This window comes from Rhinolophus sinicus, linkage group LG01 (genome assembly GCF_036562045.2).
Source record: "Rhinolophus sinicus isolate RSC01 linkage group LG01, ASM3656204v1, whole genome shotgun sequence".
Lineage (NCBI taxonomy): Eukaryota > Metazoa > Chordata > Mammalia > Chiroptera > Rhinolophidae > Rhinolophus > Rhinolophus sinicus.
The window spans coordinates 12,354,801-12,372,267 of NC_133751.1; the positions used below are offsets into that span (position 1 = coordinate 12,354,801).

General features: G+C 36.3%; 2 protein-coding genes across 3 annotated transcripts in view; one reads left to right on the forward strand and one right to left on the reverse strand.

The window, feature by feature from the left end:
* The window catches only part of LOC109446496 (keratin-associated protein 13-3), a 111,138-nt gene that overhangs the window by 12,208 nt on the left and 81,463 nt on the right, over positions 1-17,467 (reverse strand). The window contains exon 2 of one of the 2 annotated variants that reach the window (XM_074334055.1): positions 11,500-11,671. The gene's annotated coding sequence lies outside the window, so the exon portion shown is untranslated. Of the gene's footprint in view, positions 1-5,741; positions 5,839-11,499; positions 11,672-17,467 lie in introns of those variants that run through there. The other variant, XM_019729920.2, reaches the window with a different exon arrangement.
* Positions 6,277-6,824, forward strand: LOC109446495 (keratin-associated protein 13-2). The gene has a single exon (XM_019729919.2). It carries the CDS (start codon positions 6,297-6,299, stop codon positions 6,822-6,824), a length of 528 nt encoding a protein of 175 aa, XP_019585478.2. The 5' UTR covers positions 6,277-6,296.

The following is a 17,467-nucleotide window of genomic DNA, read 5'->3' on the forward strand; positions in this document are numbered from 1 at the left end:
TGATAACTTAGAATCATAGGATTTTACAATTATTAGGGCTTTCAACAGCCACAGAGTCCTGCCTCTGATATACGTAACAGCCTAATATAGACTGCTATAATTCAGTTACTTCCATCATAAAACTCATCTCTTTTGGTGTAAGAAATCAGACATTGCAATCCGTGGTTTCACACACTAGTATTTCCTTGGTAGTAATACCTAACTTAATAATACCTAATTCTGTGAAATATATCTGGGCTTTGCTCAATTCCTATTTAGGTTCTCTTTCTGTTTTGTCTATAGTGCTGAAGTCAAGCAAATAAAACAATAAGGAACACAGAAGTTGAACGACATGCTGGACTCCCTTTCCGGTCCCCTAAGATTTTTTTCCAGATTATGCACATCTTTGAAATGTTCAAGATGGAGATTTGAGAACTAAGTTTTGGAAACAGAAGAGGAGTTGAAGTTGGACATTTCCTGGTATTCTTAGAAGAATCAGCAGTGTTTATCAACTGACAAGCGAACTGAAGACTTCCATTGACCTCCATCAGTTAAATGACCCATCCAGCACCCAAGGAATGATTTTTCACTTCAAATGCAAGGTGAAAAGTTATCACCACATTCTGTCAACTTAGTAACACACTGCTAAATGAGGCACTATAGCACGTGAGGTAAAATGATCTCAAGGAGAAAACTGGGGCATCTTGTTGAACTGGAACAGAAGAGTGACTCCAGAAATAGATTGATACATATATTAGTTGACTTTTGACAAAGGTAACATGGTGATTCAATGGGTAAGGGAATTCCTTTCAGCAAATTATACTGGGATAACTGGATATCTAAATGCAAAAAAAATAAATAAAAAATTCTTGACTCGAACTTGGCCCCATATACAGTTGACCCTTGAACTCAAGATTGAGCAGTATGGGTTTATTTATATGTGGATTTTTTTCAATTGACCTGCACAGTTCAATTGACCTATGTAATTCAAATTCTCCTTATTCATAGTCTACCAGCTGTTGAGAATCTGGATATGTGAAGGGCTGACTTGAGTTATATGCAGAATTTTGACTTTGTGGGCAGTAGGTACCCCAGACTTCATATTGTCTGTGGGCAAACTGCACCAATGTTTAAAAAATAAATTGGACTTAATCAAAATTAAAAACATCTGCTCTTTAAAAACACTTTGGTAAGAAAGTGAAATGATAAGCCATAAGCTTGGAGAGAATACTTGAAAAACACATATTTGATAGAGGACTTGAATCTAGGATATATGTAAGACTCTTTCAATCCAATTATAAAAAGGGAACTCAAAAATGATCAAAAGATTTCAACAAATACCACTAAAGGAGAGCTATGGAAGACAAACAACACATGAGAGGATATTCAATACTATTAATCATTAGGGAAATTAAAATTAAAATAGTCTGGCACACTACCACATGACCATTAGAGTAGGCAAAATAATAATAATTAATAATAATAATAACAAGCACAGTGTTGCAGAGGATATGGAACAACTGGAATTTTTGTGCATTGCCACTGGGAATGCAAAATTATACAGCCACTGTGGAAAATAGTTTAGCAGTTTCTTAGAATGCTAAACCTGCAGTTACCACATGAACGAGCAAACCCACTCTCAAGTATTTATCTAAGAAAAATGAAAACATATGTCTACAAAAAGACCTCCATGTGACTGCATAGCAGCTTTACCCATAATAGCCCAAATTAGAAATCATCTAAATGTTCACTACCTACTGAATGGATAACCAAATTGTATAATATGCATATAGTGAAATACCATTAAGCAATAAAAAGAAATGGACTATTGAAATATATAATTACAGGGATGAATCTCAAAAGCTTTATGCTTGCTCTGTGAAGGAAACTAGACAAATACAATTCCATTCATAGTGCATTTCAGAATAAAGACTATAGGGAAAGAAATTCATATACGATGTGGGAGGAGATTGATACAAAGGGGTAAAAGGAAACTCTGGGTGGTAATGGAAATGTTTTGTTTTCAACTGCGTTGGTGGTTACATGACTGTATATGTTTGTTAAAACTCATTGAACTATACATCTAAAAGGTGAATTTCATTATGTGTACATTTTACCTCAATAATAATAATAGTAATAATAGTCAAGTGACTGGAGAAGTATATCTGCAGCATATGAAAGGCAAAAGCATAAAATAAAGAATACACAAAGAACATCCAAAAAATAAATTTGAAAGAAGAAATGACTCTAGAAAAATAGGGAAAGGAAAATTATGAAAGAAGAAACTTGAATGAGTCCAGGTTATACAGCTTCTAAGTGATGGAATCAGGATTCAAAGCCAGCCAGTCTGAATCCAAGAGCCCTGAGCCTAATTACTACGCTGAAATTGAAATTACACATACCTAGCAATCCCATCTCTTAATGTTTACTTGACAGAAACCCTAGATATAGTGCAAAGTTTTAAATACAAATATGTTCCCTGTCACGTGATTGGTGATAGTGAGAAATTAAAAATAGTAAGGAAATAGATACACAAAATGTGGTATTTTTATGTGGTAGAATTCTATAAAGTAGTAGTAATAAGGAACAACCAGATCTTTATATCATAGCCAAGGGGTTATTGTACGAACTCTGATAATGGTGCCAGTATCTGGGTTCAAATCCCATCTCTACTACTTACTGCATGTGTGACGTTGGACAAGTAACTCGTGTCTGTGTCTTAGCTTTGTCATCTATAAAGTAAGAATAATAACAGTATGTACTGAGTAGGATTACTATGAAGATTGAATAAGCTAATATTTGTAATAAAGTGCTTAGAACAGTACTTAAAAGTGCTGCAGAAATGATAAAAAAATACACAAGTACATACATACATATCAACATGAGTAGATTTTAAAAATAATTTTCAATATAAAATTATAAATATATGTGCAATAAAATTACAATCTTATAATTTAAAACAATAAACTGTGTAAACTGAAAATATGTATAAAGAAAATTCCATGGAAAGCTACTCAGAACTGAATGCATTACTGGGATGACTTTGGAAAGACAGGAAAGCTGAGTTTGCCCCACAGAGGGATTATATCTGTAATGTTTTATTTCTGACAGAGAGAATGAGGGAGGAAGGGAGAGAGACAGGGAGAGAGGGAGAGAAAGAGAGAGAGAGAACTACAAAACGGTAACAATTGTGAATTTAGGCATTCCAGAAGACTACCCTAAAGTTTGCTTTATTACTCCATGTAAATTTCTTTATTTTTATTTTATTTTTTCATGTTTGAAGGGATTTGGGTAAATGCGAGTGTAAGGAGATCAGAGAGGTCTGTACGTAAAGTCCTTTAGGAATCAGCCACACCGGCCTTTTCATTGAAAATGAAAGTTATGGATAATGTGGTTCTGAAGACATAAAATGGGTCAGTTTGCAGCAGGGAAAAGCTGCAGTGACAAAGTGGAGTGAGTGCCATGCTAAGGAGATTCTGTAACAGTCAGGCAGGATGTCTACTAGGAAAGCAGCAGCCCGAAGCCGCCTTGCATGGGTGCCTGGGAGGGAGGCCAGAGCAGAGAGGGTGAGAGATTCTCCATTCATTTACCCAGAAATGGGTCTGTCAGCCCATTCCTAGCAATAATGTTTAACAGATAAATCACCCCCTGGGTGAGAGAATTCGGCAAGTAAAATCTTAGGGAAGAATAGCTGTTGTGAAGAAGGACCTCTGGGGATGGGCCCATAAAACACCCTTGGTCTAGAGAAAGCAGTTTTGAGAACATATGAGAAAGGTGAGCAAGAAAGGAAAAAGCTCTAGGCTGGAGTATATGAATTTCTGCTACTTCTTAATGTTTGCCTAATTTGAAAGTTAGTCAAAAATCTCTGAAAACATTTGCAAAAGGAGACTGTTGACTTGAAGACTGAGCTATTAATTAGGTGACCTGGGAAACAATTGCTACTCAACTAATTCAGATCATATGTGCCTCGTGGCTGGCAGGGACTCTGAAGTTTGTTTCATTCTATGTAGCGTGGTTGTTCCTCACCACGGTTTCTCCAAAAACAATTGTTTTTTCCATTATCGCATTTTCCCTCTGACATCTCCAGATAGTGATTTTTTTTTCTTAAATGCTCTACCTGTGTCCACAGAGCATGCAGAATAGTTTATTCATTCTAGGATCCACCTCTGAATTATTAAAGCAGCTCTAGTTTTGTTTTGCTTTTTCTTCCTTTCAGAGGGACACATTTATTAGTCTTTAGGAGTTATTCATCAGCATTTGCATAAAGTTCACGAATGACTCTAATGAAAAGTGTTAACCTAATAAAATGGGTAGGAGGTGTTAATTGGAATTGACTTATTTCTGAGTTATTTTAACTTTCTTTGCTAGATATAGGGAGCTGGCCTGGAAAAGCAAGAACTTCTGGATATCAGAAACTCTTTTTTTTTAAATATTTTTGGTTTTTTGTTTTTTAGCAGAATCAACTTTTAATAAGAAGAGAGAAATATCACCAATTCAAATCGAATTAAAAGCTGGCATTATAGGGATTCCCATGTGTTGGGGGTGGCATATACTCCTATGGTAAATTTAATATGTGTCATTCATAAAGCGCAGCCTATTTTACTTGGGTGAATCAGAGCGACACTTTAAGTGTTGCACAAGGACACTTCATGTGATACATGCCACACGTTGGATCCTGCTTGGGAAAGATAATCATAAAACAAAGTAACTAAGTGCTCTGAAACAGCCTGCTTTGAAATAAAGCCGGTTAATGTCCAGGTAGGTAAGTCACTCTCTTTTCAACGACAACCCTGAATGCCATTTTCCTTAGTTAAGCTAAATAAAATATCAGATTCAGAAGACAAATGGAGACAAACAAGTAAGAAGCCCTTTTTATTCTCCTCTTCCTTCCCCCCCTGCAAACTTAATCCAATTATTTTTTTCTGTTTCTTGGGCTAGAAAGTAGAATATACTTTAAATGTATAAAGATCAGCAATGCATGGAATTCTGCTAGCAAGTACTACTCAACGAAAATATTCTTAGGAAAGGTAAACAAGGCTTTATTAGGTTTTTATATCTTAGCATAAATAAACTTAATAGATTCATTCTGAGACAAGTTAAAGTTGAATTTGCTTTTATCTTTGCAGAGTATCTGAATCTTGACTCTGCATAAGGAGACCATGGTTCAAGTTTTAATTTTGCTTCTATCTTACTGAGCAATTAGAAGGAATTTATTGAACCTCTCCAAGACATAATTTCTCTAGAGTGGGTTGACCAGAGGATATTCCAGACCCACATGGCTCTAATACTTCAAGTTAGTTGCTTCGCAAAACGGTAACCATCCCTGAAACTCTATTTTAGGTATAAATTAATAATTACAGCTAAGAATGTATATGCTCTTCCATCAAGAAATTAAACAAAAACTGTAAGTTGACATAGAGCATAAGCAGAGAATAACATGTACTATAATACATTAAGTCTCATCAGAAAATACATGGAGAAACTCAGTTCTAGCAAACACCTCATTTTGAAGTCTCTAAATACACTAAAAGGGTGTATTTATTGTTTCCGAAATGTGCATTATCTAAGGAAATCCTTTAGGCTTCCATTCTGTTTAAGGAAGTCAATTGGCATGGACACCAAAAATGGTGTCTGTACCCTTTAATTCTGATCATCAGCTCAACACATGAGAAAGTCAAGTATATCAAAGAAAAGGCGGGCTCGGTGCTGTGTCAATGAATGCCAAATGTAATTAAGCTAAATCAATGAATATGAGGAATTACCTGGATTAGTTCAAATAGAAAACCAGTAAAAGGTTGCACTGGTAGATTGTCGAGACTATTGAGTATAGTATTTGGAGAAATCCATTATAACATACCTGTGAAGAAAAAGACAAGCTATTTTTAATATTAATAGTAACCACTGATGTTTCTGAGAACTTCATGCAAGTGAAAATAAAAAGTTTACGCAATTCCATTTGGTATGACAAGGGCTCACTGCACTCATAGATAGTAAGAGGGAGGATATTTGGAAATGTGATGAGCTACAACTTTGAAGTTCAAACCACAGAAAATTCCTGGGGAAAGAAGCCGAGTAACTTCTTCTTAAGTGTATCAGAGTGATTAAAGTACAATTAAGTATGAGAAGATGTGATAAATTAAACCTGAGTAATAACCTAAAGAGGTATTCTTCCATAAAATATTGAGCAAGGAAGAGGAAGTATCTGGACGGTGACACACCCAGACCTAAGAGTATATATAACTTGAAGCCCAGACCATGATTCTGAAACTCAGAGAATCTCCTCACTCGAAGTCAGCTGAACTCACATCTCCATCAACATGTCCTACAACTGCTGCTCTGGGAACTTCTCCTCCCGCTCCCTTGGGAGCTACCTGCGCTACCCAGACTCCTGCTGTGGCTCTTCCTACCCCAGCAACCTGGTCTACAGCACTGACCGCTGCTCCCCCAGCACCTGCCAGCTGGGCTCTTCGCTCTACAGTGGCTGTCAGGAGACGTACTGTGGGCCCACCAGCTGCCAGACGTCCTGTGTGGTGTCCAGACCCTGCCAGATGTCCTGCTACCGCCCAAGGACCTCCACGCTCTGCATTCCCTGCCCGCCAACTTACACAGGGTCTCTGGGCTGTGGGTCCAGCAGCAGCTGCTCCCTGGGCTATGGATCCAGGAGCCGCTACTCCCTGAGCTGTGGTTCCAGTGGCTTCAGACCCCTGCGTTATGGAGTCTGTGGCTTCCCTTCCTTGGGCTATGGGTCTGGACTCTGCCACCCAACCTACCTGGCCTCTAGAATCTGCCAGTCTTCTTATTACAGGCCAACCTATAGATCAGCCTTCTGTAGATCAAATTGTTGAGTTTCCAGACCCTTTGAGCAAAACGTTTCTTTCAATCTCTACTTTAGAACTGCTATCATAGGCTTTTTCAACAACGTTAACCAATCTCTCTCACCACCAGCTCTTCACCCTTTTTCTGGCATTAGGCATTGGCTGACAGACTAGTTCTTTCTGACAGTGAAGTTATTGAATGACCAAAATGCTGAGTCCACTGTCTATAATTTTGAAACAATTGATTCAGAATCACATAAATTCTCCTTATAAAATGTATGGAAGTTCACATTTGTTTGACCTAATAAACTCTTTCACTCTTGCATCTGATATGTTCTCATTGTTGTTTTATTGATTTTCTAAATTTAATTTGGGATCTGTCTTAGGGCTCTAGACCTTCAGAGTACTTTCTCTAGGAAATAAGTTTGGATTTTTGTAGGAAATACATTTCTGTAGGAAATGGCACAAGTCCTGGTATATGCAGAAAGTCTCTGGTCACTCCACTGCCTAAGAATTAAAAATTTGTGTATTTTCCACTGTCAAAGCTGGTAGAATTTTTATTATTGAGAGTCTCCCCATAATGGAGTCAACATTCTCCTTGTGTTTTCAATGAGGACGACTTAGACTGACAATTATATTTGGTTTTGATTTTACATTTTCAAAATTATATTGAGTTAGAGTTTGTCCAGATATCAGCTAGGCAATAAAATATTTATAAAATATATCAAATATTTGAATAAATCTGATATTTTGGTAAGAAAAAGAGAAAATATGAAGTGTCAGGTGTTGGAAGCCATTATGGTTATCTTTAAATATATGGGCAAATGGGTTTTTCAGTGTGAATGTGTGTGTGTGTGTGTTATGTATGAGACAGAGGGAGAAAGAGAGAGTTAAAGTTTAAAACTGTGAGGAATTGAAAGAGTTATAGGGAGGAATGTGTTGGTTTGCTATAAAGAAATACATATTTATGAATTATAAACTTATAGAATTATTATGACCTGGGTAATTTTCTTTGAACTTACAGAGTTCCTCAAGTAGCAGAAGATGAATAACCCTCTCATCCCCTTGGTTGGTGACTTCTGTATTGAACTGGAGATAAGATTAGACTACTTTTAAAGTTCTACATCTTATAATCTGCCTAAGTCTCCTTGAAATCTACTGCTCAGCTCTGATAGTAAGAAGAAAATAGATTCTTACAGGATACTCTTCAGATCTGTTTTGTTTATTTTATTTTATTTATTTTATTTGAGTAAGTTATTTGTCTCCAAGGCTAAATATAATGTCAGAATTCAGTTAAAAATTTTCCATAATATATTTAGTAATAACTCTCCATGAGTGGGAGAATAGCTGTCAAAGATTCTAATTTACTACAATCATGTCCTATGAGTGTTTATTCATTTGTCTTCCCTCTTCATCAAACTTTTTCTAATTGAATCTGAGAAAAGAGGGCCTCTTCTCTCATACCAGGTTGGACAATTAAGTTAGCAAACTTGATGCAATGATATTGCTAACATTTTTGGATATCAAAGAGATTATTCATTATAAATTTGTACCTACTGGACAAACGGTTAACCAAGTTTACTACTTGGAAGTGCTGAAAAGGTTGTGGGAAAAGGTTAGAGGACCTGATCTTTTGGCCAACAATTCATGGCTCTTGCAACACGACAATGCACCAGCTCACATGGCACTGTCTGTGAGGGAGTTTTTAGCCAGTAAACTAATAACTGTATTGGAACACCCTCCCTACTCTCCTGATCTGGCCCCCAGTGACTTCTTTCTTTACCCGAAGATAAAAGAAATATTGAAAGGAAGACATGTTGATGACATTCAGGACATCAAGGGTAACACAATGACAGCTCTGATGGCCATTCCAGAAAAAGAGTTCCCAAATTGCTTTGAAGGGTGGACTAGGTGCTGGCATCAGTACATAGCTTCCCAAGGGGAGTACTTGGAAGGTGACCATAGTGATATTCAGCAATGAGGTATGTAGCACTTTTTCTAGGATGAGTTCATGAACTTAATTGTTTAACCTCGTATACTTAAGACAGTAAAGGACTAAGCATGAAGGTCTGGAAACCATGTCCTCTGTGCATAGAATTCTAACCAAGAGATGGAGAACAGAGGAAGCAAGACAAAGGACATAGTTGAGAGGCTCTTGGTGATACAGGAGCCTCTGGCTCTCATCCCTCAAGCCAGCTTTATTAGCCCTTCATTGATTATAGATCAATAATGTCTTCTTTTGGTTTAAACTAATTAAAACAATTAAAATGAAATCAGATTTCTGTCACTCACAGAATCTATTAGTAATCCAAAGAATACTAATTATTAAAAATGTGTCATCTAGTGCAGTTACTCATTGACTTTGGTGTAAATAGGCAGTTAACATTTTCATTACTAAAACAAAAAGATGCTGTGAGTTTGAATTATTGTTATTAGCATTGAAGGTGGATTACTAATTCTTATTTCAATAATGTGGAATGAGTAAAATGTGGAATAAAGAACACATCTTGGATAACAAACTCAAAGGGGTCACAGTAGGTTGGCCAGAGAGAAAGTCTTGGGAACACATTCAGCAAATGTAATAGAACTTGAAGCTTCTAATTTCAGGCAAGGAAGGCACCAGGCTCTACAAGGAGTGATGGGTACAGAAAAAGGTTTAGAACTGAGAAAAATTCCGAGAATTCAGAAGGAAGGGGTATCCAAACACACAGAGAACCTAGTTCTGTAATGAGTTGGAGAATTTCTCCATTCTAATGAAATCTTTGTAAGGAGAGGCCAAAAACTAAAGCAGAAGCAAACAGTATTTTAATACTTCAATATTTAAACTTTTCAAAGTATAATGTGAAGATTCAGATTTCAGGGATCAGACAAGATTAATACCTTCTGTGTCCTTTATTCTCTGCATAATAATCTTTTCTTAGTATCTCATTAAATATGTGTTGAGCTTTAACTTTGCACTAGAGTTCTGTGAAATCCTCAAAACTTAGAAAAACTTAAGACATTTGGTTTTGAAGAGTTAGTTCATGTCGAGTGAGAGAAATGAATTTTCTCTCATCTTGGTGTGAAGGGCGGGTGTGATGAGAGCTTTAGGAAGAGGTAACTGCATCAACAATGGAGCAATTGCTTTGATGAATGTGTTGTGGGGTTTAGGGAGGAAAACTACAAGTTATTTTTTATTAATGTGTGATATCTGGGAAGCAAGAGGTAAAGTATTACATAATAATTAAAAGTGGGATTGCCTAACCCTGCAGGTTCACAAATAGACAGAAACAACACTGATGCCTGAGAAAGCCTGAGCTTTGTGTCTGGGTTAACAAGATGTCAATAATAAAAAATAACCTTCACGTTTAATATGCGGGAATGGTTCTTTGGGCTTATATTATTCTTAGGTAGCAAAGTTAATGTGCTTATTTATGTGACTGAGGGCTCATTCAGTTGCAATTAACAGTCTAATAAAATGCTAACACATGCAGGGCAGAGTTTAAGTCTGCAGACTATAACTTGAGAGGCACTGCATTCTAAATGAAGGGAATGTGATTTATTGTTCAAATTTAAAATATGTAGCTCTTCACCAGGAAATCACACCTCTCTCCATGCCTTACCTCCTGCTGCTCTGGAATTTCTCCTTACTGTCCCTTAGGGATATTCTGGTTTCCTAGTGTCCTGATATGTCTGTTCTCATCCATCAATTTTGTTTACAGCAGTGTCTCATTCTTAAGAAGACACTTACTTCAGGGTTACACAATTGTTTGCCTCCTTAAATGTTGCACCCTAAGCTCCTCATTTGCTCACCCTAGCCCTTGTCCTGTACTTCATATACCTCTACTCCCTAATTATTCCTTACCTGGACTGTCACATACCTGTACTTGCTACTTAAGAACTATTGCCTTCAGCAGCTCCCAACAAATTGTTGACACAGAGTCTTTGGTCTAGGGACACAACAGTTGCCACCTCTGGGTTGTGAACCCTTTTTCTGTTACCCAACATACTTTCTTCTTCTGTAAGTTGTTTGTATAATTTGCCAACCAGTCTGTATATATGGATTATGCATCAAACAGCTGCATAATAGAATTGTTAATACAAAGACTACACAAGCTTCTAGTGATGTGGAATCTTCCCTGCACAATCAATTATTGTCAAATATGACCATGCCCTTATCGTCCTGTGGTCTTTCCCTGGATCAACCATACCTGTTCTAAGATATCCTTTATACTAGGACAAACAATGATCTACTTAGAGCAAAAGTAGCCTTTGTCCATTAACCCTTCCATTTCATTACTCCATTATTATTATTTTTTTAATCTTAGTAATGTTTCATTTCAAGGATCACCATTTGTAATGAAGTGGATCCTTACAAGCAAATAAAAAACAAGACAGAAAAATGAGATTGTGGAGCTATAACTCACTGGCACCAAAATTGTGCACTCTATTATTTTTCATCAGTGTGTGTGTTCTGGTATATATTTTGCGTGCTTTGGTTTTAAACAAAATATTTTCTTGTGAAATATACACTACATTTTCAACATAGAGGAATGTAGCTATATATAGGATTAATATAGGTAGACTAAAGTTTTAAAATCTCTCAATTTTTCCCCTCCTTGTGGAACCATATAAAGGGAAATAAAGCAAGTAAAATATATATTGGGAGATAGGTTCTATTCCTGGTTCTCTGCTAACTATTTATTTTTGATCTTATATACATCACCTAATTTCTTTGGGTATAGTCTTCTTGACTTGTAATATGAGATGATCCTTGACAATCTGTGGTCTCTAAGGTTCCTTCCATAATTACCACCTCTCCATATTGTATGATAATAGTAGCATTTGAGAGGTGGGCTGGTATGGTCCCCATAACAGTTTATATTCTTCTATGTATCCTGAGGAAGGAAGAAGAGAGGGCAAATGTTTAAAATGTGATGCGATATAAAACAATAGTGTTAAATGTATAATAACTTCAAAAAAGTAAAATCATGATCCTCGTGTAAATAGAAAATAGGCACATTAAATATTTTATGTAAATAATTGAATAAGGGGACCATTAAGAAGCTACAACTGGTTCAAAGGGGAACTCAGAGAACACATATCAGCTGTGAGAATGCTGAAATGAATTCACAAAGATAGATGCAGTGGTTACTATAGACGGAGTAAAAATCAATGACATTTTCATTTCTATGGACAAGAATCATTTACATTATTTTCAATTTTCTACAACGTACAGAATTATACAATAGATCAAAAGCAGTGAAAAGTGGAGATACTGTGAAGGTGAACTAGACAGGTCATATAGTAATTCATTCCTACACTCCCTGTTTCAAAGGCTCACAATTCTTTTTTCTGACAAAAATATGTGAAATCAGTAATGTTAATTGTTAAACACAGTAATACATGTGCTGCAACAGTGTAAACATAATGTTTTCCTTCAATATAGAAGCTAAGAAGTAAAAGAAGAAAAAGGAATTATGCATGCCATTTCATGGTACACTCCAAAGCCTGTCAGTTAAAGCGACAAGATGCATTATCACCGATGTATGGAATTACTTATGCATTATTCTGTCTACTCTCCTTATCAACGTCAGCTTTTCTAATGGCACTGCATCTGCTTTTTACTTGGGGGAAAATAATATTATGTACGTGTGTGATATTTTGACTTGATTTTTCTTTCTGCCCTCCCCACACGTCACCTCGCCTCAACTGCTACACTACTATTTAATATTGCAGCTTAGATAAAGAACAAGTTTTACTCCTTTTTAAAACCTCAGATTTAATTTAATTAAACAAGATTTTATGTAAAATAAAAAAACAAGACAAAATAGATGTTCCGTATTTCTGATTCATTACCCCTTTTAATTTTCTAATAAAATATTATCCATTGATGGAACAGTTCTCCATCTGATTATGGTGGTGGTTACATGAACTCTATACATGGAACAACATACATAGAACTATACACATACACACATACACAAATGAGTGCAGGTTTAAACTTGTAAAACTGAATATGAAGTCTGTAGTCTAGCTGACAGTACTGCACTAATGTCAAGTTCCTGGTTTTGATAATGTGGTACAGTTAGATTGGGGGAAGCTGGGGGAGGTTCAAGGGACTTTATGTACTATTTTTGCAACTTCCTCTTAGTCTATAATTATTTTTAAAAATGGTTTAATTAAAGTTAACCATATGTTGAGACCTAAGTAGACTATTCATTGGTATGATGTGTCATAACGTTTATAATGCAAATTTCTCGTAGATTTATACAGACACACTAAAGTCTGTCAGTTAAAGAGACAAGATGCCATTATCGTTGATGTATGGAAACTCTTAATGTGCTAAAGGTAAATATGGGGGTTGTGAATCAAGTCAAAGGATTAGAACTTGCTCAAAGTTTTTCTTTCCTCCCATGGTTACTGCATGTCTATCTCAGAATTTGTAAGATTTTCCATGAATCTCCATTTTGTTTCCTGATGGAGTCAGTATTTATTTCTCAGTTCCAATCCCAAATGACTAAAACCCCATTTCCCAATGTTTGTCTTTTGGAACACTGGTCTTTAAGGGATATTAATAGATTAGATACAAAGTTTACATTTACGTGATGAATATTGGACTAACCAAGTTAATCAAGTTTGCGTTCTTCCTCTTTCAGAGTTTTTAAATATGCTTAAGCATGCTGTGAATTTCTGAAGGAGGAGAGGAGGGTTACAGATTCCCTCCCCTCTCTGCTGCATGGTGGGGTTGGCAGAGACACTGCCTGAGATTTCCCAAGTTCTTTGGACCAGATCATACTGTAATGTTTAGTCAAAATTCACACTCCACGCAATGAGTTACTGCCCTATTTCAAGAAATTCCTGCAAATGCATAATACTTAGGTTTGTCTCTGATATAGTCTCTTTTTGGTACTTTACCAGCAAAATAACCCTATGTCATGTAATTGAAGGGACAGCTGTTATCACACTCATGATCATAAAAGAAAAGGAGAATAGTGGCTGATTCTTTTTTTTTAACAGCTTACTCTTTTTGCTGAGCAAATGACCACAGAGGTTAATGTCTGGACTGTAAAATTGATTGCAGGGACTTCACTTTCTGTGTCCTATGGGGAGTGCAAGGTGAAGAGGTGTCATTGATTGTTCATCTTCTCCAGCTTATAAACCAAATTTGAAAAAATGCTTTAGCTTCAACAATTTCAGGGTGATTTTTCAGGGCCTATTACTGCGTAAGTAAAGCAGGGAAAACAAACGGTCAAACCACATTTAGCAAATCCTCGGGAGCTGCAAACTTTCTTCTGGGAGAGTGATGTGGAAATGTTCTCATAATCGATTGTCAACATGTGGAGAGGAATGCTTTGTACAACAGGACTACATTCATTGAAGTCATGAGATGGAATTTCCTCAGCAGGGTTTTCATTTTCAAATTCTAGCCAGGAGAAGAACATGGCTATGAATTCTAAAATGACCTGGTTTAGCACTTTGCCTGGGGTAGTCTCCTCGCTTCCATTTTATTCCTATCTCCTGAGAGGTTTTAAAAGCTAAAGAGCTTAGTAATAAAACGTCACCTCCTCTACATCCTGCATTTGGTCCTCAGCATTTGTTAGCTCTATCTTGTGGCTTCACAAACTTGGGAGGTAGGATTGGGTAAGGAAATATCTGGAGACAGACAGAGCTCGTCTTATTTTTTCTGGCTTTTGGAAGTTTTTACTAAAATAATATCAATACATTATTTAACACATTGTTACATTTTTATATCTGAAAAGTGAAAATAATACTAGGTAGTTCATAAGGCTATAATGAGTAAAATATGTATGACAATAATGTAATATAGAGTAAGAGCTTTTAGATTTTGCATTTATTGAAGGTACTTACTGTGCCCCAGATATCTTTACTGTTCTGAGCACATTACCCTGAATATGCAGTGTGACTGTCATATATTTGACAATTATTGTTCACGTATCAATCTCCTTTTAGCAAGCAGGAAGAACACAGAATAGGCTTTGGTCTGTACTACTGAGATTTCTAAATGTATGCAAAGGGCATCACTATTTCAAGCATAAGCAAAACAACTGTTGCTTTTTCAAATATGGAAAAATAAACAAATAATATGTTCCAAAGTGTACTTGTAACCAGTTCAACATATTTTCTTGCCAATGGTAAATCTGCACTGATTGCTACGGCGGGACAGAGTAAACAGGCAAGAAAAGTGTACAGACCTTCCTTAAAAGACTCCTTACCTGCTGAGGAACTACTGTGGATAAACTCCTGTGACTCATACAGCGTATGATGAGAGCCACTGGAAAGTCAGAAGGACGTGACTGTGGAAACAAAGTGCCACCTGGCACCCGTTAGCCCACCAGTTCCGATTCTTGGGGGCCGCGGTCTCTATGGTTACTCACTCATGATTCTGTTGGGAATGACATACCGAAATTGCTTACTAATAGTCTGGAAACTCAAAATGAATGAGCCCCATAACTTGTTATCTTTGCTTGTTGAACTTAGAAGTATTGCCGATACGGGTAGAGAATGGAGGCATATTACCTTCAAGCTGCTGAAATCATGGACAGCTGACACTACCCAGAAAGCTTCTGCCTGTTAATAGGCACGTGGTTTCTGAGTGGTGGTGTCATTTCTTGATTTGGGAAGTCACCACTTGATTATTACAATTAACTCCTTCTCTAAATACAACTAGAACTAAAAGTGCTCATTGTGGTGGTCAGCAGAGCGTCAGCCTAGATCAAGCCCCTGAAAAAGACAGAGGAGTTAGGGCTGATCTGTCTATGAACCAGCTGACATCCCCCCAACGTGTGCCTGGGCTCCAGTGCGGTCTTCCAGGTAATGGGATTGCTTCATCATCAGAATGCTGCACACTGGGTCCCCATTTTGGTTTCTCCACCTAGAGAATCTTCTGAGTCTATGTTTCATTCCTTAGAATATTTAAGCCTTTAGGTAACAAGCTTTTTTTTTCTCCTTACTTGCACATTAATCTGTCTGCCATAGGACTGAAACCATTTAAACTGTCTAAGCATGTAACTAGCCTATAAGTCTTGGCTTCTATAAATCAGCCAAATGCCTTGTCACACTCCTACACAAAATGCTGCTTTTTGGTATATTCATTTACTACAAGCCTTGGCTTCAGGGATTAATTAACCACCAACGATTTAGTTTCTCTCAGAGATACATGTTCTGTCATCATAATAACATCAAAGAATAGTCAGTTGTCAAACTACCTTAGAGTTTTAGATGCCAGTTATTGAGGGAAGTTATATTATAGTAAGAGAAATTATGAGGTTATTCATGTGTTCTTGTTCCCCTACAAGGTCACAAACATGTTGCTGTTTAATAAACTAAACTTTTATGGAATTTGAACACATTCATGTTTTTCCTTGATTTTTTTTTCGAGTTATTGGCTTACTGTGGTGGCATTTTATTTTTATATGGAAAATTACTATGTGTATAGCTTTGGTTGTTGATTTTGTAAGAAGCAATCTAAAACAGAGAAAGGACAGCACAGTTGTATAAGCAGGAAAATCCTATAATCTGATATGATTTCTAATCAGAGTATTACTATTTCCTATGTAAAACGTAAACAGAATTCAAAATAATCCACAGTATGTAAATGCAAAGGACATAAGATTTTATTCAGCTCTGTATAGTAGCTGAGGGGTCCTAAAAAAGAGTAAAAGTGATTGGATTTAATTGCCTATAACACATTTTACTGTAAAGTTACTTATCTTCTCTTAACATATTTCTATTCATTTTCCAGAGACAGATGGAGGCACACCTCCTTGGATAGGGCCATTTCATAGTTTTTTTCTTATCCTAACCACACACATCAGTGCCTTGTGCCTTGATACATGCTTGCTGAATTCACTTGAAATGAATCTCTCTAGCTTTTAAATTCCATGTCAATATATTTAAAAAGTTGGACAAGATGGTTCAGTTTAATACACTTTTATTTATCACTGAGTATGTACCAGACACTATTGTGGCCATTTTCAAATTAAAACAAAACAATGTTGTCTTTTATATCCCCGTGAAAATATTGTGACTACTAATTTGTATTTTCTAATGCCTTTACCTTCTCCCCCATCCCCACATCCTTCCTTTCTAGCAGCCACCAGATTTTCTTTTTTTTTTCCCCTTAGTTAGGGGAATATAATCAATAATGTTGTAAAGATTTTATAGGGTGTCAGATGGGCACTTGTCTTATTAGGGAGATCAATTCATGGACTGTGTAGATGCCTGACCGCTGCACTGTACACCTGAAGCTGAAGCTAAATAATATTGAATATCAACTATAATTTTATATATATATATATATATATATATATATATATATATATATATATATATATATATTTATATATATATATATATATATATATATATATATATATATATATCACAGAATGTAGAGTACAGCATGGGGAATATAGTCAATGGAATTGTAACAGTTATATATGATGTCAGAGGGGTAGTAGATTGGGGGGTGGGGGGTTATCACTTTGTGAGGGGTGTAAATGTCTATTACATTGTTTTGTACACCTGAAACTAATAAAAAAACAATATTGATAGACATATAGACAGCTAGATGATAGAGAGATAATATAGATAGATGATTGATAGATAGAGATAGAGATAGAGATAGAGGTAGAGATGATAGAGATAGAAATAGAGATATATAGATATAG

Bases quoted from the DNA above. Each gene is read 5' to 3' on its own strand.
- LOC109446495 (XM_019729919.2), top strand. From the start codon at position 6,297: ATGTCCTACAACTGCTGCTCTGGGAACTTCTCCTCCCGCTCCCTTGGG.